General features: G+C 36.8%; 1 protein-coding gene and 1 non-coding gene across 2 annotated transcripts in view; both read left to right on the top strand.

The window, feature by feature from the left end:
- The first annotated feature begins 211 nt into the window (after positions 1-211).
- The window catches only part of ROCK2 (Rho associated coiled-coil containing protein kinase 2), a 139,416-nt gene continuing 112,997 nt past the window's right edge, over positions 212-26,630 (top strand). The window contains exon 1 of the mRNA XM_044918870.1: positions 212-352. Within this exon, the coding sequence (XP_044774805.1) occupies positions 212-352 (141 nt within the window). The remainder of the gene's footprint in view (positions 353-26,630) is intronic.
- LOC123326055 lies at positions 26,376-26,483 on the top strand. Its single transcript, XR_006540845.1, has one exon. It is a non-coding gene; the product is annotated as a U6 spliceosomal RNA (small nuclear RNA).

The following is a 26,630-nucleotide window of genomic DNA, read 5'->3' as shown; positions in this document are numbered from 1 at the left end:
GTCTGCTTTTCGCCGCTCCCGGCCGGGCCGGGCGGCCCCCTGGATAACCCGAGGCCCCGGACCGGCGCTGAGAGCCGAAGCCGGAGCCAGAGGCGGGCGGTGGGCCCTGGCGGAGCCCCGCCCGGAGCCGGCGGTTCGGGGGCGGCGCTAGGCCCTGAGGCGCCCGGGCCAGAGCTCGGGGAGCGGGAGTGCGGGGCCGGGCGGCGGCGGCATGAGCCGGCCCCCGGCGACGGGGAAAATGCCCGGCGCCCCCGAGGCCGTGCCGGGGGACGGGGCGGGCGCGAGCCGCCAGAGGAAGCTGGAGGCGCTGATCCGAGACCCTCGCTCACCCATCAACGTGGAGAGCTTGTTGGTAGGTGGCCGGGGCCCGGGCGCCCTCCCCGCTCTAGTAGCGCCTTCCTCAGATCCCCCTCTGTGCCCACCCATCCGTGGGAGGGAGGTCTCGCCCCACCCCGCCCCGCTTCCGGCAGCCGGGCCCGGGTCGGAGGCCAGAGACTTCTGCGACCAAGTTCCAGCAGTAGAGACCCACTTTTGATTCTTCTTCCCCTTCTGCCTCCTGGAGCCGGTGTCATCCCCGGCTGCCTCTTTCTTGGAGCCCTGCGAGGAAACACCCCTCTTCTCCTTCCCGCTTCTCCTCTCGCTTTGGGGAGCTAGGGAGCAGGATTTGCTGTCTTATATTCATCAGGCTAGCCAGTGTGAAAGAGTGGCGTGCTGCGTGGGGACGTGGGTCGAAGCAGGGAAACCTGATGCTCTCCCTGTTGGGAGTACCCACTTGGGGTGGATGACAAAGAGCCGGAGCCAAAGAATCAGTCTGAATTGTCGAGAGAATAAATCTCTCTTTTTCATTGTACCTCTTTCTTAAGGCAGTCTGAAATACAAATTAATAACCACGTAAAGGCTGCTAGTTAGTTGGCTCTTGATTAAGAAATGAATATGTTTTACAAATTAGAAATGCACCGTAGAATGCTTGCTTATTTATTTTTGTTAGGATAGGCGATTGTATTTCACAGTTTGATTAGTGTATAGTAGAGATGGATTTATGGGAAAAGGGGGTGCACATTTTTCCCCCGGGAGAAGAAGAAAGTGAAAAAGATGCTCTGGATATTAAATTAACTCGGGAGGACGAGAATTTGTGTGGGTGATCCTTGGCCCCTTTAGATACCAGAACTCCTGTTCAGTTCTACTCCCTGCTGGGAGAAACCTAGTGACTGTATGCTGAGAAAAGCTGTGTCTCTTCCCTTTCCAGTGATTAACTGACTTTTCTTCAGAAGTCATTGGTTATCCTTTGAGGTTTCTGGAATCATTTGCAGAGTGACTCAGTGCTGTTTGGCCAAAGTGCAGGAACTGACTGAAGAGTGTGTCTTCTGTACAATGAGCAGAATGTAGTGATGTACTGTATTCTGTCAGATGTCTTTGACGTTGTCTTTACTGATTTTCGCATTAGTGTGTTGTTTATGTGTTTTGATGGCATCGTGACACCTGGTCCCTCTTTAGCAGTCTTCAGTTGGGTGTAGGACTGGTTGCATGAAGGGCATAACTTTTCCTAGGCCAAAGCCGAGACTCTGGGCTTCACTCCCAACATTTTCACTTTGGTATTTTGCTAGCAAAACTTTGACCCAAGGCCAGAAAGTTCATTTAAAAATAGTACTGCAAGTATTCATCAGGTTCATATTCAATCCCAGATAGAAATTTTTTACTGCACTTTTTTACTGCACTTTCATCTCTTGGGTCTTTACTGATGTTAATTACAATTCTGGTTATTTTATTCAGGATATCGGAATATCCTAAGCTAATTATACCTGTAATATGTTCATACATTCTGTTTTGTTATTTTCTAAATTTTTAAAATGAAGGCTGTTTTTAACAGTGAAACATTACATGTTTTAGTAAACAGTTTGGTCCATTCATTTATTGAATGCTCAATGCAGCCAAGACACTTTATGCTTTTGTTAAGGTGATGTATTGTTGGTATGAGAGTTGACATTAGATGCTGCTGATTGGACAGATTTTGCTATTGCTGTTTTTAGTTGATTAAATATTATGATTCTGAGTTGAAGTAAATCTTACCAGGCCAAAATTGTCCCTTACTCTTTTCTTTTCAGCAAGGTTGCCGTGCTTCTATTGCAAATTGAGAAGCTGAAAACATTTTTAGAACTGTTACAGTAAGTTAGTTTTAAATTATGTGTATTGTACAAAATAGTAGAATGAGTCTTTTTTGTGGTAACATTTATGTAAAGTTTACCATTTTAACCATTTTTTAAATGTACAGTTCAGTGGCATTAATTACATTCACGCTGTTGTGTAACCATCACCACTATCCATTTCCAGAAGTTTTTTTATCTTTCCAAGCAGAAACTCCATGAATTAATCTTTACAGGAATATTATAAAAACATTTCCTGAAATAACTAATGAAATAATGGCTGGTATCATCTTAAAGATTTGATTCCTTACGATTTAGCCTGCACATCACAGTTAATTATTGTTTTACTGCATATGGCATTTCTTTTGGTTTTACTATAGAAAATAATATTTTTTCCTTAACAGAGAAAACTTAATATAGTCAAATAAAAACACAGCCATGAGTCTTAGTTACTTCACTTAGGAGCTCAGAAAGTCCCATTTAAAATTGTATACTAAAATGACAAAAGTATGAAGATGAAATATACCAGAAGTTACTGTATAATTATTATTAGAAGATAAAACTCTCTTTGTAGGAAAAAACGTTAGGTGAGATTACCTGCAAAGTGCTTAGCTCAGTGCTTGGTACATAGTAGGGCTCATTACATTTAGCTCCCTTCTGTGTACAGTTAGCATAGTTAATTGCTTTAAGTTTCCTTTGAAAAGGAAAATGGTTTTATTAGCAACCATTTCTTGCTATATAATTTTGAATATGTAACATTATAATTTGAATTTGCTATCATAAAAGTGCTAGCGGTCATCAAGCATAGGTAAAGCTGGATTCTAAGACTGTGTTAGTGTTAAAACACTAAATTATCTTTTTTTCTGTGCAGATGCTCCTTGCTTTACGTAGGTCCTTAAATTAATCTGGAGAGAGTGTATCCCTTTTGTGGTTACAGATTGTGGGCTGCTTGATATTATTTAAAAATAGAGGGGTTTTGGGATGCCTGGGTGGCTCAGTTGGTTAAGCGACTGCCTTCGGCTCAGGTCATGATCCTGGAGTCCTGGGATCGAGTCCCACATCGGGCTCCCTGCTCGGCGGGGAGTCTGCTTCTCCCTCTGACCCTCCCCTCTCTCATGTGCACTCTCTCACTCATTCTCTCTCTCTCTCAAATAAATAAAATCTTAAAAAAAAAAAATGGAGTTTTTTTTTTTTTTAAAGATTTTATTTATTAGAGGGAGAGAGCATATGGTTGGAGTGGGGGAGCAGGGTGGCAGGAGAGGGACAGAGGGAGAGGAGAGAGAATCCGAAGCAGACTCTCCATGGAGCACAGAGCCTGACTGGGGCTCGATCTTGAGACCCTTAGATCACAACTTGAGCCAAAACCAAGAGTGGGACGCTTAATCGACTGTGCTACCCAGGCTCCCCAAAAATAGAGTTTTGAGGGAGGTTTGTTTCTGTAATACTTTTTTTGGAGGGCAGGGACTTCAATAGTATGCTTTTGCAGTGCTTGAAACTTTTTGGTAAACACCCATGTTTTGTTGTCAAGACTCCGCTTCTCATACTGCTTTCCCAAATAATATGGTAAAAAGAATTGTGCTGGAGAGATGTCTTTTTCTTTCTTTCTTTCTTTAAGATTTTACTTTTTAAGTAATATCTACACCCAACATGGGGTTTGAACCCACAGTCTCGGGATCAAGAGTTGCATGCTTTACTGACTGAATCAGCCAGGTGCCCCGAAGACCTTTCTAAATATCTTTCTAAAGATGTGTGCTTTTGGGTTTTGATATGTTTTACTAAAAGAGTAAATGGTTATAATAACTTGGGATTCAGGCTTAGGTAAACTGTTACTTAAGACTGGTGTTGATGGGGAAAGGTGATTAAAATTTTATTTATGAATTTCAGTGACTTAGAATACAAAATGCTTTATTTGATTGATTTCATTATACCAGTAAACTGTATGAAAATATTTCTTATCACATATTTCTTATCGCTTAGATTTCAGTTTGATACTGGTTATCTGCCTAATTAAAGTAAACTTTTATGTGTATTTTTTTCCCACTGTATAATAAGCATGAATATTATAAAGATATAAAAGTGAAATAGAATAAAAATTGAAAAATTGTTTTATACATTTTTTTTGTGAAATAAAAGTTGGGCATTTATAGTGTAAGTGGGATTACTTTAGTTTATTTTTTATTTTTTTAAAGATTTTATTTATTTATTTACTTGAGAGAGAGAGAGAAACAGCATGAGAGCGGAGAGGGTCAGAGGGAGAAGCAGGCTCCCTGCCGAGCCGGGAGCCCGATGTGGGTGGGACTCGATCCCAGGACTCCGGGATCATGACCTGAGCCGAAGGCAGTCGCTTAACCAACTGAGCCACCCAGGCGCCCGGGATTACTTTTCTTTAAAACTTGGATTTTGATGATCATTAAAGACAATGAATTAGCTAGAGAGGTTTTAAAAAGTGTAATGTATGGAATTTACAGTTTAGGTGAAGTTGAACCTCTTCAAAGTACAGATCCACAGCCCCTAACCCACAATTTTGCTACGTAAAGAACTCAGAAAACCAAATTTTTGGTAAAATTTACTTGATCGTAACATCTGACCTGATTTGATGTTAGAATATTTATAATCAATTTGTCCCTCCTGGTATAATTGGAATAGCTTTCCTTGGAGAAATATTAATGTGTTTGATTTCAGGGTGCTACAGGGGACTTGTAAGAGGGTTTTCAGGAATGTACTGTATATGGTATATGTACTTTATTACCATTCTAAAATCCAGAAAATTCTGAATTCGGAAACATCTTGTCCTAACGTAAGGCCAGTGTAGACTTACATACATCTCAAATGCTGTAGTTATAAAGAAATAGTGAATAATTATCTTTTTTTCTTTTTTTAAAATTTTATTTTATTATGTTAATCACCATACATTACATCATTAGTTTTTGATGTAGTGTTTCATGATTCATTGTTTGCATATAACAGCCAGTGCTCCATTCAGTACGTGCCCTCTTTAATACCCATCACCAGGCTAACCCATCCCCCCACCCCCGCCCTCTCTAGAACCCTCAGTTTGTTTCTCAGAGTCCATAGTCTCTCATGGTTCGTCTGTGAATAATTATCTTGAAACCTAAGTTGTTGTTTTGGTTGAGTCCTGATCCAGTAGTCTTCTTTTCTCATTTTGAATTCTGAAATATTCTAAACATTAAGGGAAGATAGCATGCAAATATGAATTATGAAGCATAAAAAAATTCATGAAATCACCGCCCAGTTTAATGAACAGAACACTAGCCTGTTGAAGTTACCATGTGTTTGCTGCTGCTTGATCAGTCTTCATGCGTTTTCTCCTGTTACCCTGAAATTTTTTTTAAAGATTAATTTACTTATTTGAGAGAGATTGAGCATGCATGAGCAGGGGGAAGGGCAGAGGGAGAGGGAGAGAGAGTCTCAAGCAGACTCCCTGGTGAGCACAGAGCCCAATGTGGGCCTTGATCTCATGACCCTGAGATCATGATCCAAGCTGAAATCAAGATTCGGACACTCAACTGCCTGAGCCACCCTGGTGCATGCCCTGAAATTTTTTTTTTATTATTCCCTTGCTTTATTTTATAGATTATCACATTTGTATCCCTAAACAGTACTGTTTAGTTTTACTTACTTTTTTAACTTTAAAAAGGTTAAAATTTGTATTCTATACTATATTCTTTTATGACTTGCTTTTTTTCAGTCAAAGTTAAATTTCTAAGATGCACCTACGTTGTGGTTTCGTTTTCATTGCTACCATAAACCGTAGTATATTGCTCCAATCTATTTAATGGATATTTAGATTGTTTTTCTTTTCTGCTATTATGGATAGAATTGCTGTGAACATTACTGGAGCCCATGTGAAGTATCTGTAGGCTAGGGTATATATTTAGGAGTGGAATTGTTGGGTTTTAAGATAGCTGTGTTCAACTTAGCAAGGTAATGGGTAGAGTTTAAGTTTTCCCCCAACATTTTTTTTAAGATTTATTTATTTGAGAGAGCGTGAGAGCAAGCGATCAAGTGAGCAAGTGCAGGGGGGAGGGGCAGAGGGAGAGGGAAAAAGAATCTCAAGCAGACTCCCTGCTGAGCACAGGACCCTCAGCTGAAACCGAGAATTGGATGCTTAACCCGCTGAGCCACCCAGGTGCCCTTCCCCAACATTTTATTATGGAAAATTTCAAAGTACGGTAAAGTTGAAAGAATTGATGCTGAACATCTGTATACTCACCATCTAATTAATAGTTTGCTGTATTTGCTTTATTACATCTATCCCTCCCTTTATCTATCACTACATCTTTTTGTTTTTGATTCATTTAAAGTAAGTTGTAGCTATTGGTATGCTTCGCCTTTAAACACTTCAGCATGCATTTCATTAAGTAGAATTCAGTATTTGTTTAGGCTTTTTATTTTATTTTATTTTTTTATTTAGGCTTTTTAAAGATTAAGTTTACATACAATGAAATGCACAAATCTTAAGTGTACTATTGATGAGTTTTGACAAATGCACACACCTGTGTAATGCAAATCCTTATCAAGATACAGAACATTATTACCAACCCAGAAATCTTCCTTATATGTCTTTTCAGCTAATTCCACACCCCATTCCCTTAGATTCTATCACTCTTCTGATTTTTTTTTTGTACTGAAGATTACTTTAGCTTCTTCTAGAACGTCATATAAATGGAATCCTATATAGTGTGTACTCTTTTATATCTGGCTTATTTAAAGCTCAGCATAGTTTTTGAGATTCATCCATGTTTTTGTGTGTATCAGCAGCTTGTTCCTTTCTTATGACTGAGCAGTATTCTGATATATGTGAAACCATAGTCTTAGCCATCTCCTGTTAATGGATACCTGGTCTGTTTTGAGTTTTTGGCTATTATATATTACATACTTTGGCTTTTAATAAAGCTTGCTAAGAACAATCTTGTATTAAGTCTTTGTGAGGACATGTTTTAATTTCTTTTGGGCGTAAATACCTAGTAGTGGAATTGCTAGGTCATAAGATAGAAGTATGTTTAATTTTTAAGAAACTGCCAGATTGGGGCACCTGGCTGACTCTCAGTGGAGCATGTGACTCTTGATCTTGGGGTTGTGAGTTCAGGCCCCATGTTGGGTGTAGAGATTACTTAAGAATAAAATCTTAAGAGAGAGAGGGAGAGAGAGAGAGAGGCTACCAGATCTTTTTCCAAAGTGGTGATGTAATTTTACACTCCCACAGCGGTGAATGAGAGTTCCAGTTCCTCCCCAACGCTGAGTCTTTTAAATTTTAGCCATTCTGTGGGTGGTAGTGGTATCTCATTGTGAATTTAATTTGCATTTTTTTGATAACTAATGATAATAACTTTTTCAGGCACTTACTGGCCATTTGTGTATCTTCCTTTGTGAAACATTTGTTCACATTTTTGCTCATTTAAAAAAATTTCGGTCTTTTTTTCCCTTATTTTTATTATTAACTTACACAAGTTCTTTATCCTATATACATTTCTTTGTCAAGTATATGTTTTGCAAATGTCTTCCAGTCTGTGGCATGTTTTTTTTTAATCAAAAATTTTTTATGGTTATTGCTTTTTCTGCCTAAGAGACTTGCCTTTCCCCATGTTACAAAGATAATTCTCTTTTGCTTTTTTCTAGAAATTTTATGGTTTAACTCTTATGTTTAGGTCTAGGATAGATGTGAAGCCAGTTTTAGTGTGTGGTGTGAGTTGGGGTCAAGGTTCATATCCCCCCTCATATTTCCCATATCCAGTTATCCAGACTATCCACCATTTTCTTCCAGCTTTACACATAACTGACACATAACATTATATAAGTTTAAGGTATACAGATGATACACGTATATATTGCCAATTGCTTACCACGGTAACCATTAGTTAACACATCCTTCACCTCACATAATTACCGTGTGGTTTGTTGCTATTGTACTTAGTGTGAGAATATTTAAGATTTACTCTTTTAGCAACTTTCAAATATACAATACAGTATTGTTAACTATAGTCACCAGCACCAATTTTTTTTTTTTTTTAAAGATTTTATTTATTTGTTTGACAGAGAGAGAGAGACACAGCAAGCGAGGGAACACAAGCAGGGGGAGCGGGAGAGGGAGAAGCAGGCCTCCCGCCGAGCAGGGAGCCCGACACGGAGCTCGATCCCAGGACCCTGGGATCATGACCTGAGCCGAAGGCAGACACTCAACGACTGAGCCACCCAGGCGCCCCAGCACCAATTTTTTAAAAATATTTTTCTTTTCTCATTGGATTGCTTTGGTGCCTTTGTTAAAAATGAATTTTCTGATAGGTGGATTTTTTATTTGTCTATCTACCACCTAGTAACTACATTTAATTGATAGTTATGGTTCTGTTGTTTAATCATGTTCTATTCAAAATTTATTGATTTATTTTATACTTTTATCTTTTCACCTGAAGGAAATGGCAGGCAACTGTGGTTGAAAAACCTAGATTTCGTTTTTGAAGGGAAGAAAGCTATACATTTTTGTAATTATAAAAATAATATGTTCTTATTGTAGAAAACTTAGGAAATAAAGGTATAAATGCAAGTGACATACATAGTCTCCCCACATAGAATTAAATTAACATTTTGGTATAAATATCTGTCTGAAAAATTAAAATAGAAAAAAAGTAGAACTACATTGTACATGTGCTTTGTCATTTTCTTTTACACTTAATGAATAATAGAAGCTTTTGTATAGTCAGATTTATCAGCCTTCTTACTGTAGAGTGATTTCTGGCTTAGACGTCATGCTTAGGACATTGTTACCAAAATTATGATATCATATACCTGAATTTTGTTTTAGTACTCTAATGATTTTATTTTTAATGTTATCTTTAATGTTACTTTTATTCCATTTGGAATTCTGATGGAAACTATGAAGTAGAGGTACGAAGATTTTATCAGGAAGTTTGTCATAAATATTAGAGTACCCAAAATAATAATTGGAAGCCTTTGTTTATATCTCTGTATTCTTGTCTTACAACTTCGTATTTGGAGAGTGGTACTTGTGGGAGGAAAGAGGGTAATGATTATAGATTTGATCTTCATTTGGGCGTTTTGAGTTTTTTTATGGAAATACTATTCTACAACTATACCGCCCTTCTGAGGGTCGCTCAATCAGTTAAGTGTCTGATTCTTGATCTCAGCTCATCAGGGTCATGAGTTCGAGCCCTATGTTGGGTCCACACTGGGTGTGTAGCCTACTTAAAAATAAAATCCTGTTCTGTGCTAACATTCAAATATACACACACACACACACACACACATATACATACATATATATAAAAGCTGTTAGTGATCAGGGTTACTGGTGAAGAGAATGTTGGTGACTCAGGGCAACTTATGGCTTTTGAGAAAAAAAAAAGTAATATTTTCCATTGGCAGGTTAGTCTATTATATAGAACTTAATATTTAAATTAATGTGAAATCATGGTGGTATTGGGGTCTCTACTAAAGCTGTCTCTTCTTTATCCTTGATTGTAGTTATTATTTACTCTCATCTGTACTTTTTTTTTCTTTAAAATATGATTGAATTATGGAGATATACTTGTAAATTCTGCAACTGGCAGTCCCAGATGACCCTCACTCATCTTTTTAGAAAGCATTTGGATCACAATAGTTAGCATTTCTCGCTTCCTCTCTTGCACCCTTGCTCTGTTTCTTTCATTCTCTTTCTTATTCTCTCCCTCTTTCATTTTCTCTCTCGCTCTCCCCCTCCCTCCCTCCCTCCTTCCCTCTCTCTCCTTCTCTGTGTGTGTCTGTGAGTATGACAAAAAGGAAATTTTGAGATTCATTTTTGGTTCATCTTTGATAATACTTTGGGGGAGGGTTTATATAATTCCAAGAATGATCTTATGGTTTGATGCTCCATTTTGGTAAGGTATGAATTGTTTGTTGAGCTATGTAAAATGCTTTATAAATTTCTTTTGTTATAGTTAATTGATTACTTATTATTCAATATCTGATTTCCCTTATTCTCTAAGAGTTTAGACTTTTTAGCTATAAAGCAACTGATAGAAATTTTCTTTCTTTTTTTCTTTTTTTAAAGGTTTATTTATTTATTTATTTATTGGAGAGAGAGAGAGAGAGAGCCGGAGACAGCATGTGGGGAGGGGCAGAAGGAGAGGGAGAGAAGCAGACTCTGCTAAGCACAGAGCCCAACGTGGGGCTCCATCTCACGACCCTTAGATCATGACCTGAGCTGAAATGAAGAGTTGGGCGCTCCACTGGCTAAAACACCCAGGTGCCCCAAACTTTTCTTTATTTTCAAGAGATTATGGACTTGGAACTAATTTCTAACACTTTTTTATTAGGGTTTTATATGCCATGGAAATGAATATCAGAACCTCCTCCAGTAATACTTTAGATGGAAACAGAGCAGAACAGGCTTGGCATTATCTTAATTACCTGTATGATTATGATGAGGAATGCTTAATACACTAAGTGTTGTCTTTTTATGTACTTCTTGGTTTTTGAGTTTATTTAATGAATAGAATATAAGCTCTTTTAGGACATGTGTCTTTTTTTGTCTTCTGTTGTTGTGTCCTGTAAATATTTGTTGAATGAACTAACAAGTAATTCTTTTTTAAGTAACAGGAGTAATCTGTAGAAATATATCCCTGCTTAAAGAGATATTAAAGTAGTCCCCAAATAAACATTTTGGTGTATGTTCCTGTCACCTATTTCTTATCTATTTATAGGAAGGAAGATAAGTAAACCTCTGTATATGCAAAGAGGATAGGTTTGAGTGATAGATTTAATTGGAGGTCAAGTAGGAAAAGTGAATAATGATTTGGACATTTTCTGGATTGTGGTGAAACAATTTGTTTTGGAAAGGATTTAAGCTTATTTTATTCAGTGTTTCAGGTGAAATAAAGACACTGTGTGGGCTGCACAGCCTTTATCATTTATTGAGTTTCATCTGTTCCCCTTACCCCCTGGTTATTCTTCTGGTTAAATATATCCAGTTCCTTCTTATATACCTAGGTGATGCCTGCGTTGAAATAGTGCTTCATGAATAAGGGCAGATGAAATGCTGGTGGGTCTGTTCACAGGGTGAAATTCTTTAAAACGGTATATTGGCTGTTACTAATAGTAAGGCAGTATTGCTTAACAAAATTAAAAGAAAGCCAAAGGGCATGAGAAATTTTGATCAGGGATCAAAATGTTATTATAAATCACTATGAATGACTGTTTTTGAAAAATTTTCAGATATTACCAAGCATTCTGATTACGAGCATTTTCATTTAGCTTTAAAATGTTTATTGTTTGGGGCGCCTGGGTGGCTCAGTTGGTTGAGCGACTGCCTTCGGCTCAGGTCATGATCCTGGAGTCCCTGGATCGAGTCCCGCATCGGGCTCCCTGCTCGGCAGGGAGTCTGCTTCTCCCTCTGACCCTCCCCCCTCTCATGTGCTTGCTCTCTCTCATTCTCTCTCTCTCAAATAAATAAATAAAATCTTTAAAAAAAAATGTTTATTGTTTGTAATACTCTGTTCTTTCTCTAATAAACCCAAATACTTGATTTTTCTTGTTCCCTTTGCATTTTATTTAAAACAGCTATAGAAAGAAGAGAATTTAGAGTATGGTTTTTCTTCTATATGTAATGGTGGCTGTCAGTTAGCAAAGGAGAGCAATACACAGTATCTTGCTTGTAGTAAGTCCTTGCTAATTGTTGGTTGAATGATAAATATAGGCTGCATATGTAGTGCAGTTGAGAAGACAGTGTTACAGTCTCTTATTTGCTCTTAGAATAAGCTCCGAAATAAAAGTCTGGCAGTTGAGAGTGGTCAGCAGGTGTTGAACATAGGTATCATTGTTTACTAGGTTTATTAGTTCTCTTTATTCTTTTTATTTTATTCTATAATTTCCATACGATAGGATTCACCCATTTGTAAGTATACAATGTACTGATTTTCAGTAAATTTACAGAGTTGTACAACCAACATTATCACAATCCATTTTCATTAACTCCCCAAAATTTCCTTGAGCATGTTTGCAGTCAGTCCTTACTCCCAGGGAAGCCAACCACTGATAATGTTTTCTGTGTCTGTAAGTTTTTCTTCTTTGGAAATTTCATACATGTGGAATCATACAGTATTCAGTTATTTGTTCTACCTTCTTCCACTTACCATAATTTTTTGAGGTTTACCTGTGTTGTAGCATATATCAGTATTTTGTTCTTTTTTATTGCTGACTAATACTCCCTTGTACAGATATATTACGTTTGTGAATTCACCATGTGTATGGACATGTGTTTTTATTTCTTTTAGCTAGATTTTAAGGAGGTGGATTGCTGGGTCATATGGTATGCTTCTGCTTAACTTTTTTTTTTTCCTTTTATGCTTAACTTTTAAGAAACTGTTTTCCAAAATGTCTGTATCATTTTACATTCCCACCAGCAGTGTATGAGGGTTTCAGTTTTTCCATGTTCAAAGAACACTTGACATTGTATGTGTTTGTGATGATAACCATGATAGTACCTTTTACTAATGATAAATGATGCTGAGCACTGCTTCATGTGCTTATTAATTTTGTTTTTTAAATTTTTACTAAGGTACCATGAGTATGGTCTAGTAAAAGGACTTTCATTTTGTATACTACAAGCCAATTCCAATGTTTAAAAATAGAATTCAGATACATATAGATCAGAGCCCTTTATAGGTGAAACTATCCTACTGACTAGTGTCTCCACCTGAAAGGCCTAATTCATACTAAGCATTATTATTTTTTTAAACCTTGTTGTGGTACCTTTTGCTTCCAAGTAATGAATGCGCCTTGCTGAGCTGTGTAGGCCCTAATAATGGCAGTGAAGTCTCTACTGGTTGAGTTACTTCTAAGCTACAGATCAAGTTGAAGTACTTCTGATTTAAATTATGGTCTTTGATTGTTTCTCCATTCTGTTTTGTGCTGATCTTTATTATTATTATTATTATTATTATTATTATTATTTTGAACATCTTGAGTAAACTTATAAACTGATTTCTCTCATCTTGACCAAACATTTATCTTTATAAAACTTTTCTGTTCTACATAAAAATTAAAAAAACAATTCTTACTATTTAAATATTGTAACTTGGTTCCCGTGAGTGGGTAACTACTGGTGTTTTAAAAGTGTGCTACACTTGGCTTTTGGCTTATACTTTGAGTACTCATCTGAATTTAACGTACAGATACAGATGTTACTTCTTGTTCATAGGTGGCATGGATATTGATTTGTGGGATTAAATTATGAGCAGAGTTTTGGAACTTAACCAAGACCATGTTCTTTTCAGATACAAAAGTAGCTGTCCAACTTGTCCATTCTGTATCAGGATATTACCCTATTGTTTGACCTTGTGTTTCATTATGATTCCTTTAGAAGTCACACTAAAAAATATGCTTGTTGAAATTGAAGTTTTCTGTTTAGCTTTAGTTTATATTGTATTTTTTGAGCTTTTATTAAAGATAACCACAAATGGGACTTTTTTGAACAGAAAGGAACATTTAGGAAATAATTCTTTCAGTACTTAAGATGCTTTAATTTATTAAGGATGAATTTTAAAAATTTTGGTTGTAGTGATATTTATTCTTCTAAAAGGAAAGTGCACTAGGGGTGCCTGGGTGGCTCAGTTGGTTAAGCATCCGACTCTTGATTTTGGCTCAGGTCATGATCTCAGGGTTGTGAGATTGAGCTCCGTGTGGGGTTCCATGCTGGGTGTGGAGCCTGCTTAAGATTCTCTCTCTCCCTTTCCCCCCTCCTCCTCTAAAACAAAAAAATTAAAGGAAAGTGCAGTAGCCCAACTGCCATGAAGTTTGAGTCCTGCAAGATCTAGTGAAATGAGGTTTTGTATATTGAAACCCTTGCAAAAATATTTCAGGTATTAAATGTGTAAACATTGGTATGATTTTGAAAAATGTTTCACGTTTTTGGGTTAACTTACAGAGTTGTAGTTTGTGGTACTTGGGACTTTTATATATTTAAATACATATGGCCATATTTTATTGTATTACATAGTGAATAAAGTTCAAGTTGAAGTTGAATGGTTAAAATTGATGTTTTGTGTTTGACCAGTGTGCCTGTGTTGAAAGAATCAAAATTAAACATTTTTTTTCTGTATGAATCACTAGATTTCTCCAAGGGCCACTAACAGGTCGTATAATCAGCATCTTTTGTAATTAGTAAAGATTAGAGGAAAATATATCAAAATTATTATTTTCTTTCAGAGAAGTTAGATATCAAGTCAGAATTGGAGAGTTAATGCAAAATTTAAACCATACTGTAAAATTAAACCAGATTGTAGCTATTCTAAATTCAGCAAAATTTCTCTGGAATTAACAGAATATTTGGATTTGCTTTTAAAAAATGTCTAAAACATGAACTTTGAATTTTTGTATTGGCTTCTCAATGATTATATTTCTCAAAATTTAATCACAGAAATTAATGTGCAAATGAAATGATGAACTTTTCTTTGAACTTTAGATGCAAGGCATGATCTTAGTTGTGTTCAACGTGAAGCAGTTTTTGTCTTATATTCTTTCAAAAAAGGCCATCTTAAGGAAGCTTTAATAAATGAATTGACAAAAATTTTCCTACTGGATTAAAATAAAAAGTAAATGTATAGAGAAAGATATATCTGGAAATTTGAAAACAATACCGATATAGTTTATGTCCTGGCCCTTAGAGGTCTATCTATCTATCTATCTATTTATTTATTTTATTTCTTTGAGAGAGAGTGAGAGCGAGTCAGCGGGAGCAGGGATGTATTGGGGCAGAGGGAGAGAAACACAGGCAGATTCTATGCTGAGCAGGGATCCTGACTCTGGGCTTGATCCCACCACTCTGAGATCATGACCTGAGCTGAAATCAAGATTCGAGGCTTGGGGCGCCGGGGTGGCTCATTCGTTAAGCATCTGCCTTCGGCTCAGGTCATGATCCCAGGGTCCTGGGATCGAGCCCCGCAGGGAAGCCTGCTTCTCCCTCTCCCACTGTCCCTGCTTGTGTTCCCTCTCTTGCTGTGTCTCTCTCTCTCTCAAATAAATAAATAAAATCTTTAAAAAAAAAAAGAAAGATTCAAGGCTTAACTGACTGAGCTACCCAGGCTCCCCTTATAGGTCATTTTGAGTACAGATTTTCTAATCTGTATCTGCTAAATCCAATAGCTAAGACAATGGTTTAAAAATCTTAGAGGTCTTTAGAAATATTGATGCCTGGCTTCCTTCCCCCAGACATTCTAATGTAATAGGTATGTGATGTGGCCTGGAGATCAGGAGTTTTAAAAGTTCCACAGGTGGTTCTCAAGTGCAGGAAAGTGTGGGAACCACTGAGCTGAGAGGTGCAATATTGTAATTTAAAGATTGGCAGAGAGGACATTGGGTCGAAAATGTATCTGAGGAAAGGAGAATACTTATTTTTTTTCTTTATTTTTTGTGGCTCACCAAGGCTTGGATGAAGCCAGAAAGTCAGAATTATCTGTTGGAAGCCAGAATCGTACCCAGGGTACTTGGTAGAAATGATGTCAGATCCTCTGATTTAGATGTCTGTAGTGGGGGCAGTAATTTGCATTTAATCAAGCATCTCAGGTGATTCCGATGCAAGTTTATGTGCAGATCAAAGTTTGAGAAATTTGTAGGTGTTGCTTCTTGTACTGACTGACAAAACAAACCAAATAGTCGAGATCTCCTTGGCACACAAAATTGTATATGCGGAAAAGGCTGGCAAATGGAGAAGCACCAGATTTTCTGAAATATCAAGGGTCATCACATTTTCTTTTTTTAGAGCTCCATAGGAATTAGACCAAGGTTTTTCTTTTTCTTATTTTAGAAGGAAATTTAATTTGCTTTGCTGAGCTTTTCTGAAGGAAGAATCAGACAAGATAGACCAAATTTCTGAAGTGAAAAACAATTTTTATCGTGATAAAATATACACAGTATAAAATTACGATATAGAAATGTTATTACATCTTACCCTTTCGTAAGAAATATAGTCTACAGACACTTACCGGCCTGGAACATACATAATTTTGATGTTTCACATTTAATAAGTGGCGACAGGGAAATAGTGACAGCCTGTTTAATCGCTGACAGTTAATTTAATTCAGAAAGAAAAATTTCGCTAGAAATGTGTGGTCCTTCAGAGCATACCAGCTAAAACAGCCCAGTGTATGTATATCTGTGAAAGTGCCTATGTTTAAAAAATAATAAAATCACTCAAAAATTATTTTGTGGTCTCTTTAAAAGCAAGCAAAAAAATAAAATGTAAAACATTCAAAATCTTTATATTAAAGTATTTTGAAATTTTATTTTCAGAGCAGCCTTCAAGTTATTGGTTATATAACAGTCATCTTATTAATATGTTACTGTTTAGATTTTTTTTAAATGCACATTCTTTGCAGTTATGTCTCTTCACATCATTGGAAATTAGAGAAAACCAGACAGTGGATAAGTTGTCTTTATTTTTCATTTTCTCAAGTATTTTTATATTAGACTTACTCTTGTGTGGCCATTTTAATTTTGGTGGTTAAGGGGTATGTAGGTATTTTAGAAATTTGGGAAAGTTTTCATTTATTGATTCTTGTGATAATAGTTATAGCTATTAGAGGAGTAGCAGTTGTGAGTTTTATCTTTTTTGTTTTTTTTTTTAGTATTTGAAATCTTTAGCAACTCACTTTTTGTAGATTTTGTCTTGTGGTTAATAAAATTGGACACACTTGTAGCCAAGGCAATATATATATATTTTTTAAAGATTTTATTTATTTATTTGACAGAGACACAGCAAGAGAGGGAACACAAGCAGGGGGAGCTGGAGAGGAAGAAGCAGGCTTCCCGCCTGGAGGGAGCCTGCTACAGGGCTCTGTCCCAGCACCCTGGGATCATGACCTGAGCCGAAGGCAGACGCTTAACGACTGAGCCACCCAGGCGCCCCAAGCCAAGGCAATATTAATTAATATTTGTGAGACTATAGAGTGACACATAGTATCTTTAAAACCCTAAAGATTTGTCACAGTTTATCATTTAAAATGTATCCATTCTTCCCAAGTTATTGCTGAAAATAGAGAACTAAAATGTGAAACAAATCCAAAACTGGGTGGTCCTTCTTTCACTGACTGCTATACTTCTGCAGTTATCTTTAGAAATTTGTTACATCTGATGTATTAACATTTCACTGGAAGTGTTTTTCAGGTTAGAAACATTTTACAATCTGGTTATTAGGATCCCTATTCCATAATACCTCAGCATTGCACAGGATGTGTCAACATTTCTAAATATTTAACAAAATGAGACTTCATGATTTGTATGTCCATGCTAAAGCAGCTCTGAGGCATTATTTCTGACTGTAGCTTTGGAATATATAATTCATGATTGCAACATTTAAAATTAGAGTATGAATATGTTTTGTTTTGTTAATGTTGTTATATTCTGGCTAAAGAAGAATTTAGTCATAAAAGCAAGATGTTACAGTGTAAGAGAATGCAAAAGCTCACCTAAAGGATTTTGCTGGTAGTTCCAAGAGACAATTTTCTAAAAAAAACAAAAACAAAAAACACAAATCAAAACTGTAAAAGCGTATATTTTTGTAAAAAGGGGGAAGCTATAAAATTAAAATTTTGGAGGCATTACAGAAGACAGATTTGTTTTCCATATTTAAGACATTCCCAGAATAGGAGAATAACGGATGATACAAATAAAACTAAATTTAGAACTAATAAAAGGAAAGTCTAGTAAAAATTGGCTTATGACATTTCCTTCAGAGGGAAGTCATAAAGTAAAACACTGAATACATTTTTAAGAAGTTAATTACTCAGTTTTTGGGGGAGAGTTGGTAATAGGGGATTTTTATAAGTTTTAGCATAGGGAAGTTCATCTTTTAAGATAGTATGGAGAATGTAAGTCTCTGGCATAATATTTTATTGTGCTGCTTTTTATCCTCTTGTGAACAGAATTGTTCAGTTTAGTTCAAGTTACAACAAATCTGTGAAATGGAAGTGTAAGAATCTGGAAAATAGCATACTTATTTCAAATCATTTTCTGTAAGTAAAATTCCATTAAAATAAGTTCATAAAATGGATCCTGTTTAATCTCTATTAATATGTGAAAAAACAAATGAATTTCCATAAGAATTTTTTGGTTTTTGTTTAAGGTAGTAAAGGTGGAAAAAAATGAGGGGAAATGACTTGATAATTTTTTTTGAAGATTTATCCATTTATTTGAGAGAGAGAGCGCGCGCGCACACACACACACACACACACACTCTCTCTCTCTCTCTCTCTCTCTCTCTCTCTCTCTCTCACACACACATTTGAGTTGGGGAGGGGCGGAGGGAGAGAGATTCCCAGGCAGGCTCCCTGGTGAGTGCAGAGCCATACCAAGGGGCTCAATCTCGTAAACTGGAGATCACTCTCACGACCTGGATGGAGATCACGATCTGAGCCGAAACCAAGAATTGCATGCTTAATCAACTGAGCCACCAGGCATCCCATGACTTGATAATTTTCAAGTGTATCTTTAAAAGAGAAGCAGAGTAGTGTAATGGCAAGAACACTGGATTTGGAGTCAGAAGAGCTATGACTGGTATTAATTAGTTAGATGTTTTATTAATCATCTTCTTGACTATGATTTGTAAGACTGTATCTTGTCTACCTCAAGGAGATGTGAAGATTAAATCCAATGGGAAGCTAACCCTATGTATTAGTGTTCTGTAAACTGTACAGAACTTAAACTTGTTTACAGACGGTTGAAGAACTATCTGTAAAATATCCTAAGTTATATATGTCTGTAAGTGTCTTCAAAAAGGTACATGCATACAGAATCAGTCTCCTGGTGTTAGCCTGTTTTTCCCAAAAATGGTAGCACATTATTTGGCACATATTAGGTTCTCTAAATTACTAAATCACTGAATAAAAAATTAGTTGGCATATTTATTTTTTAATTCACTGAGGATAACTAGTTTCATTCTGTGAATATTTGTTTTTATTCATTTTTGGGCTTACTATATTCCAGGTGTCAATTTTTCCCAGCTAAGGTATATTATTTTATTTATTTATTTTTTTTAAGGTATATTCTTTTAGAGTTGGTATGATACTGAATATGAAAACAGAGTCTGATGTTCTTATGTGACGTTAAATTTCAGAAATCCTGATATATAAATACTAGGAAAAGTCATGACAAAATTTTTAAGCCTTTGTGTTATTCACTTGCAAAAATGTTAATCATGCTTTATATAAAGTTTAAAAGAGCATTTGGGTTTTTACCAGCAGTTTTTATCTGTGGCTTCAATTTAGCAACTTTTGGCCTACTTGTGGTAACAAAAGTGAACTGAGGAACAACTTCAAAGAATGGTTTGGGAAATGTAAACTGCAGGTATTATGCTCTATTACCTCTGGTCTTTAGGCATACCAGGGTAATTAGAATTTAATCATGTAGAAAAATATTTGAAAGTAATAGTATATGTTGTGATCCTTCTATATTGATGACTACTGTAATCAGTAACTATTTAATTTCCTTGGATCATGTAATTTCCAAATTTCCTGATTTAGGGGTTTAGGATCTGGCTAACAGAGTAGGCTAGTGTAAGTCTGTTGTCAACTCTTTAACAACCTCATGGAATAAGAATTTGTATTTCTGTAGACCAGGAAAAACTGAATTAGTATTCAGACATAATTAAAATGAATATGGGGAGAAGTTTGTATGGGAATAGCCACTGTTATGGTGATACATTATATTTTCCCTGTTGTGGCATTTATGAATTAGGAAATGAATTTTATCTACTTCTTTTTTTTTAATATCTCAGTGGTTTTTCTTAGGATAGAGAGACTTCAGCATAGACTGTTTTCTATCCTGTGGTTGGTCTCTTGTGCTCAGGTGCCTATCCCTCTCTCAAAAAAAAAAAAAAAAAAGGAAGTAAAGGGAAGGGGTTTTTGAAGGGCCCTGTGATCAGGGGACAATAGCAGGGAAAAGTCTTCTTTTAATTTTTTTTTAAGTAATCTCTATACCCAGCGTGGGGCTCTATCTCACAACCCTGAGATCAAGAGTCACATGCTTCACTAGCCAGGACCACTGGCAGGAAAAAGTCTTGATGGGATATATGACTCACAGATGATGGGCTTTAGGGAAGTAGACTTATCTTCAGAGATGTGAAAAGGAAGAGAGTGAGCAGGACCAGGGATAGAGGCAATCATCCTTTCACCAATAACTGAATAAATATACCATATTCTTTTATTTATACTCTCTGTCTCTGTCTCTAATGGGAATACTCCCTCTTATTCTCTGCTTTGTCAACTTAAAAAAACAAAACAAACTTCATTTTGAAAATTACAAAAGTTATACATGCCTATTTAAAAAATTAAAAATTACAAAAGTGAATATAAAATATAAGTTCTCTCTTAACCCTTTCTACTTGATCTCAGTCTTCTGAAACAGCCACTTTACAACATGTCAGTGTATCACTTTCCTTGTGTGCGTTAATAGTGTATACATACAACAATGGTGTATCATTTTCCTTTTTTCCTTGCACAAAGCACGAATACTTATAGGGGTTTTTTTGATAACCAGAATGCATCTATATCATATCTATTGTTTTGTATTTGCTTTTTTTATTTATTTGGAGGCCATCCAGTCAGAATTTATAATTCACCTGGTTCTTTTAGGGAGTATTCCATTATCTGGATTGACCATAATTATTTTATTATTTCAGTATTGATAGACATTTAGGTTGTTTTCTTCTGTTACAAACATCGCTGCAGTGAACATTACTAATTTTGTGCATATGTGTGAATATTTCTGTAGATTTCTAGAAATGGGATTGTTAAAGCATGTGCACATTTAAAATTCCAAAATAATCCCAATAGTGATGAGAATACACATATTCCCCTATCTTTGCTAGGTAAATATCATCAGCCTTTTACGTTATTTGCCAATCTCATAGATGAAAAAAAGCCAGTATCTCCTTTTATTTTTTTATTTTATTTTTTAAGATTTTATTTATTTCTTTGAGAGAGAGAGAGAGTGAGAGAGAGAGCACGAGAGGGGGTAGGGTTAGAGGGAGAAGCAGACTCCCCACCGAGCAGGGAGCCCGATGCGGAACTCGATCCCGGGACTCCAGGATCATGACCTGAGCTGAAGGCAGTCGCTTAACCGACTGAGCCACCCAGGCGCCCCTCCTTTTATTTTTTATATGCATTTCAGTATTTGATTACTAATGAGATTGAGCACTTGTTGTTAGTCGTAGTGTGCATATATGTGAATATTTCTGTAGTTTTCTAGAAATGGGATTGTTAAAGCATGTGCACATTTAAAATTCCAAAATAATCCCAGTAGTGATGAGAATACACATATTCCCCTGTCTTTGCTAGGTAAATATCATCAGCCTTTTACATTATTTACCATTCTCATAGGTGAAAAAAAGCCAGTATCTCCTTTTGTTTTTTATATGCATTTCAGTATTTGATTACTAATGAGCTTGAGCACTTGTTGTTAGTCATAGTTTTAATTCTTTTTAAAGATCCACCTCAAATTTATTTTCTCTGTGAGGTCTTCTATAATTCCTACTTATCCTATTCCCTAATTCCAGGCAATGACTCTTTTCTCTGTTTTCATAGTACTCTCTGTTGTAAGTGATTAGAATCATTATGTGTTATGATTATTTACTTATTATATACCAGACCAGGAGCTCCCCTATGGTTGTGACCATGTAGTAGTCATTATTTTTCTAACTTTTATATCATGGTTTATTGGAAATTTGGGAACTAAAACCTACTTTTTAGGGTAACAGGGCATACATGCTTTAAAGATATTTTCTTTTTTTTCCTTTTAGTTTGAGATATAATTGATGTACAGCACTGTATAAGTTTAAGGTGTACAACATAATGGCTGGACTTAAGTATATTGCAAAATAATTACCGCAATAAGTTTAGTTAACATTCATCACCTCATATAGTTACGTAGTATTCATTTTTATGTCTCTGCCCAGTGACTAGCACAGAGCCTATTGCATTTAGTGTTTGTTTAGGAAGTTTTATCAAATGGTTAGTCTGATTCCCAACTGGGAGCCTGTGTAAGGTTTGCTGCCTTCTTTTTTGGAGAAGGGGGAGGGTTGGCTCTTAATGATAATGGTTCTAGTAGACCCCTTTATTTTACAAATGAAGAATTAAGTCTAAAGGAGGAATGTCTTATTTGGCTAATGAGTTATTTTTATTCTTTATCATACCCTACTAGGTATTGTGAAACAGCGCAGCTCCAAACGGTTATTTATGGTCAAGGATGAATATTGATTTCTACTATCTAAGATAGATGGCGAGCTTTTCTCAGTTCTTACAGACCAAGCCTAACTAATGGGGCTTTTGCCTAATAGTTTTAGCATGTAGCCTTAAACCAATATAAATTATCCAAACTTCATTTGGCTCCTTCCAAAGAGTTATGACTCTTATGACACATTAGACATAGACTTTTCCAATTGCAGGCACCAGCTAACTCCCGAGAGATGCGGTGTCTTTTCTTTTAGAGAACTCTTGAAACCTGTCCTCTTAACCATCTTCCCATGAAGTGATCCCACCAGATCTAATCACATTATTGCCTTTTCCTGCCCAAGATACAAGTCATTATACACATCTCTTTTTTTTTTTTTTTAAAGATTTTATTTATTTATTTGACAGAGAGAGACACAGCGAGAGAGGGAACACAAGCAGGGGGAGTGGGAGAGGGAGAAGCAGGCTACCCGCAGAGCAGGGAGCCCGACGCGGGACTCGATCCCAGGACCCCGGGATCATGACCTGAGCCGAAGGCAGTCGCTCAACCGACTGAGCCACCCAGGCGCCCCATTATACACATCTCTTTTCATTCTTGTTCCCTCACCTATTCTTCCCCTCCTTTTCAGACATTTTTTACCCTTGTTCTAAAGGTTAAACATAATCACTTGCATCTTCAAATTCTTTACTGAATGTTGCTTTTATCTTTAAGTAACACCACCTGTCTTCCTCCTAAGGGAAAGCCCTCTCTAGTGGAACTTGTACCTTCCTTTATTCTCTACAGATCCCAGTTGTAGGAAAATATAGGAAGTGGTTTCCTTCTTACTTTGCACTACAGTGCCTATAAAACCTTCCTGTTAAAATTCCCGTTGCTGAGTCTCACGTAGTTGGGATATACATCTCTGCTTGCTCATTGAAGACATAGACTTCTGACTCATAGACTTCCTTTCCATGCAAGGTTGTGCCATAGTTCTAGGTGAATTCAGTGTTTATATGAACAGAGTACCCAGGACCCTGGCTTCACAGTTTCCTCATCTCTAGTGGAGATCTTCACTTAACTCAATTACTTACTCCCATGAAACTACTTTGGACCTTACCATTACCTGAAATCAGCTTTACCTTTGAGATCGTTTATTCAAACATCTTGTTCCTGAGCTCTTATCCTTTTATTAAACCTATTCGTTGATGCTTTTGAGATCTGCAGTTCCTTGACACCTCTCTTCACCAAATGCTTCCTGTATAAGCAGGCAAGAATCCATTGTCCATTCAGACCTCTTGCCAGAATTCTGTTTCCTTGCCCTATTGAATATCTATCCTATGCATTTGCACCTAAATTTTGGATCAGTTTGTCTGGCCTATACAAAAGGTCTTCATTGAGCACTGATGGAGAAAAAAATTACTACCCAGATTAGTGGTACTGTGAATTCCTGGTCTGTTTCTTGTAAGAGCTTTCAGGGTGGCAGAGCAAATCTGTCATTTTCCATAGGGTCTGTTTTAAACATTCTTTTCTTTCTTTGAGCAAAGTCTGCTCCACAGATGGTCTTCTTACTTCATGAGAAAATAGAAGCCATCAAAAGGAGATCCCTTAAATTTCCTGTTACTTGACTCACTAGTTTATCTCTTCTGTACCATTTGTTCTTACTTTTCCTTCTGTTTCAGTGGATGAGGTGTCCATCATTCTGTCTCAGGCTAATTCTCCAACTGTGCTTTGGATCTCATTTTCTCCTTCTGTTGATTAATTCTGTTTGTCTTTCATCTTTTTCTTAATTTGGATTCTTTCTCATTTGGCTAAACTTGTTCAAATGTATCACCTAAAACAAATAACCAAATGACCCCTAGAAAGAAATCTCAATTCTTTCTACCTTTTGCCCCTCCCCTCACCAGCAAAACAAACTCTGCTGTCTCATTTTCTGTTCACTCCTCAGTACACTATAATCTCCCTCCCATCCTGTCCCATCACTAACATGCTTACTTCAAAATCATGCTTATTTCCTTGCTGCTAAAACTATCATCTTATCGAATGTTCAGAAGTACTTGACACTTCTCAAATTGCTCTCTTGGCTTCTATGACAGTACTCAGAGCATCTCTAGCTGTTTCTCTCAGGCTCCTTTGTTTTCTCTTTCTCTGCTAAATGGGATTCTTATTATTTTTATTCATTCTTTGCCTTCTTTTTTTTTTTTTAAGATTTTATTTATTTATTTATTTGTTTGAGAGAGAGAGAGAGAGAGAAACAGCATGAGAGGGGATAGGGTCAGAGGGAGAAGCAGGCTCCCCGCCGAGCCGGGAGCCCGATGCGGGACTCGATCCCAGGACTCCGGGATCATGACCTGAGCCGAAGGCAGTCGCTTAACCAACTGAGCCACCCAGGTGCCCTCTTTGCCTTCTTCTTAAGCTTGTGTCTATTTCTAGGACTTTCTTTATCATCTGTATGTTGATGATTTCCATTTTTCCACCTGAAAGCTTGCCTCTGAGCCTTAGGCTCATACATCAGCTAGCTAACTACTAAGCATCTCCACTCAGATATACCACAGATACTTCAAGATCAGCATATTTACAACAACATTATTTTTTCCCCCTTTGCTTTCAGATCTTCTTCATTTCCTATGATTAGTGATTCCACTATCCATCTGGCTTGGATCGAGCCAGAAATCTGGCTATTTGGGTGTCTGTCATCTTTGACTTCACATTCAGTATCACTAGATTCTGTCAGTGTTACCTCCATCATATGATTAATTTCTCTCTCATCTGACTGCTACTTTCCCACTTCAAGTGACCATCACATTTTTCTTAGGTTCTTGCAGTATTCTCTTCCCCATTGTTCTTTCCTAGCCTCCTATCCATTTTCTACTCTCCAACCAAACTACTTATTATAAGATGCAGATCTAATCCTATTATTCCCAAACTTAAAGTACTTAAATGACTAATTTCCCATTTACTCAGGGAAAATTTCAAAATGATAATTTCTTACAAGATTGTTAATGATCTGACTTCTGACTTTTCCAGCCCTATCTCTTGTAACTTCTCTTCTTCCTCCCAAATTCTACCCATTTCTTCCCATTTCCGGGCTTTTTTTTTTTTACTTGTATGTTTCTCTGCTTGGAATGAAAATGCTAACTCCCCAAATATTACTAATATGCAGTATATGGAAATACTTTTGCCTCATTGTACTTAGTTTGGTTTGAACTCAGATTTTGGATGGAGAACACAAATATGTATTTACAATATTATTTTTTAGAAACTGACCTGGTAGGGGCGCCTGGGTGGCTCAGTTGGTTAAGTGACTGCCTTCGGCTCAGGTCATGATCCTGGAGTCCCGGGATCGAGTCCCGCATCGGGCTCCCTGCTCAGCAGGGAATCTGCTTCTCCCTCTGACCCTCCCCCCTCTCATGTACTCGCTCTCTCTCATTCTCTCTCTCAAATAAATAAATAAAATCTTTAAAAAAAAAAAAAAAGAAACTGACCTGGTTATGTATTTAATTATGGACGGATGGTTTATAGAACTCAAAAGAGGATTTCCTTAGAGGAGTGTTCTAAGGAGGGGTTGCCACTGTGAACTCATGCTTCCTGTGAGATTTCTGTTGTGAGAAGTGTGTATAAAATACGATTAATGGAAAATGGTGATATAAATGCTATATGTAAAACTTCCTTTAAACTGTAGAATATATATATATTTTTTGTAGATTTTATTTATTTATTTGACAGAGACACAGCGAGAGAGGGAACACAAGCAGGGGGAGTGGGAGGGGGAGAAGTAGGCTTCCTGCTGGGCAGGGAGCCCGATGCGGGGCTGGATCCCAGGACCCTGGGATCATGACCTGAGCCGAAGGCAGACTATTAACGACTGAGCCACCCAGGCGCCCGATATTTTAAATTCTTTTAAATTCTTAATGATAAGTACTTGAAACTTAGCATATTGAATACAGTGTTTTTTTATGATATATCATTAAAGTTAATTGTCAATAGCAATAATAGTAATATTGTTAGTAAGACATAGTTCTTGTGCTCACTCCGGCAGCACATGTACTAAAATTGGAACAATATAGAGATGATTTAGCATGGCCCCTGCTCAGGGATGACATGCAAATTTGTGAAGCACTCCGTATTTTTATCACTATATTGTACACCTGAAACTGATGTAACACTGTATGTTAACTGTACTGGAATTAAAAAAAAAAAAAAGACATGTAGTAGTTCTTACTGTGTGCCAGGCAGTGTTTTGAAGTGCTTTATTAATTTGTTAGATTTCTGTTTCAT

The sequence above is a fragment of the Neomonachus schauinslandi genome, chromosome 10, assembly GCF_002201575.2.
Source record: "Neomonachus schauinslandi chromosome 10, ASM220157v2, whole genome shotgun sequence".
Lineage (NCBI taxonomy): Eukaryota > Metazoa > Chordata > Mammalia > Carnivora > Phocidae > Neomonachus > Neomonachus schauinslandi.
This window is presented reverse-complemented; position numbering and strand designations above follow the sequence as displayed.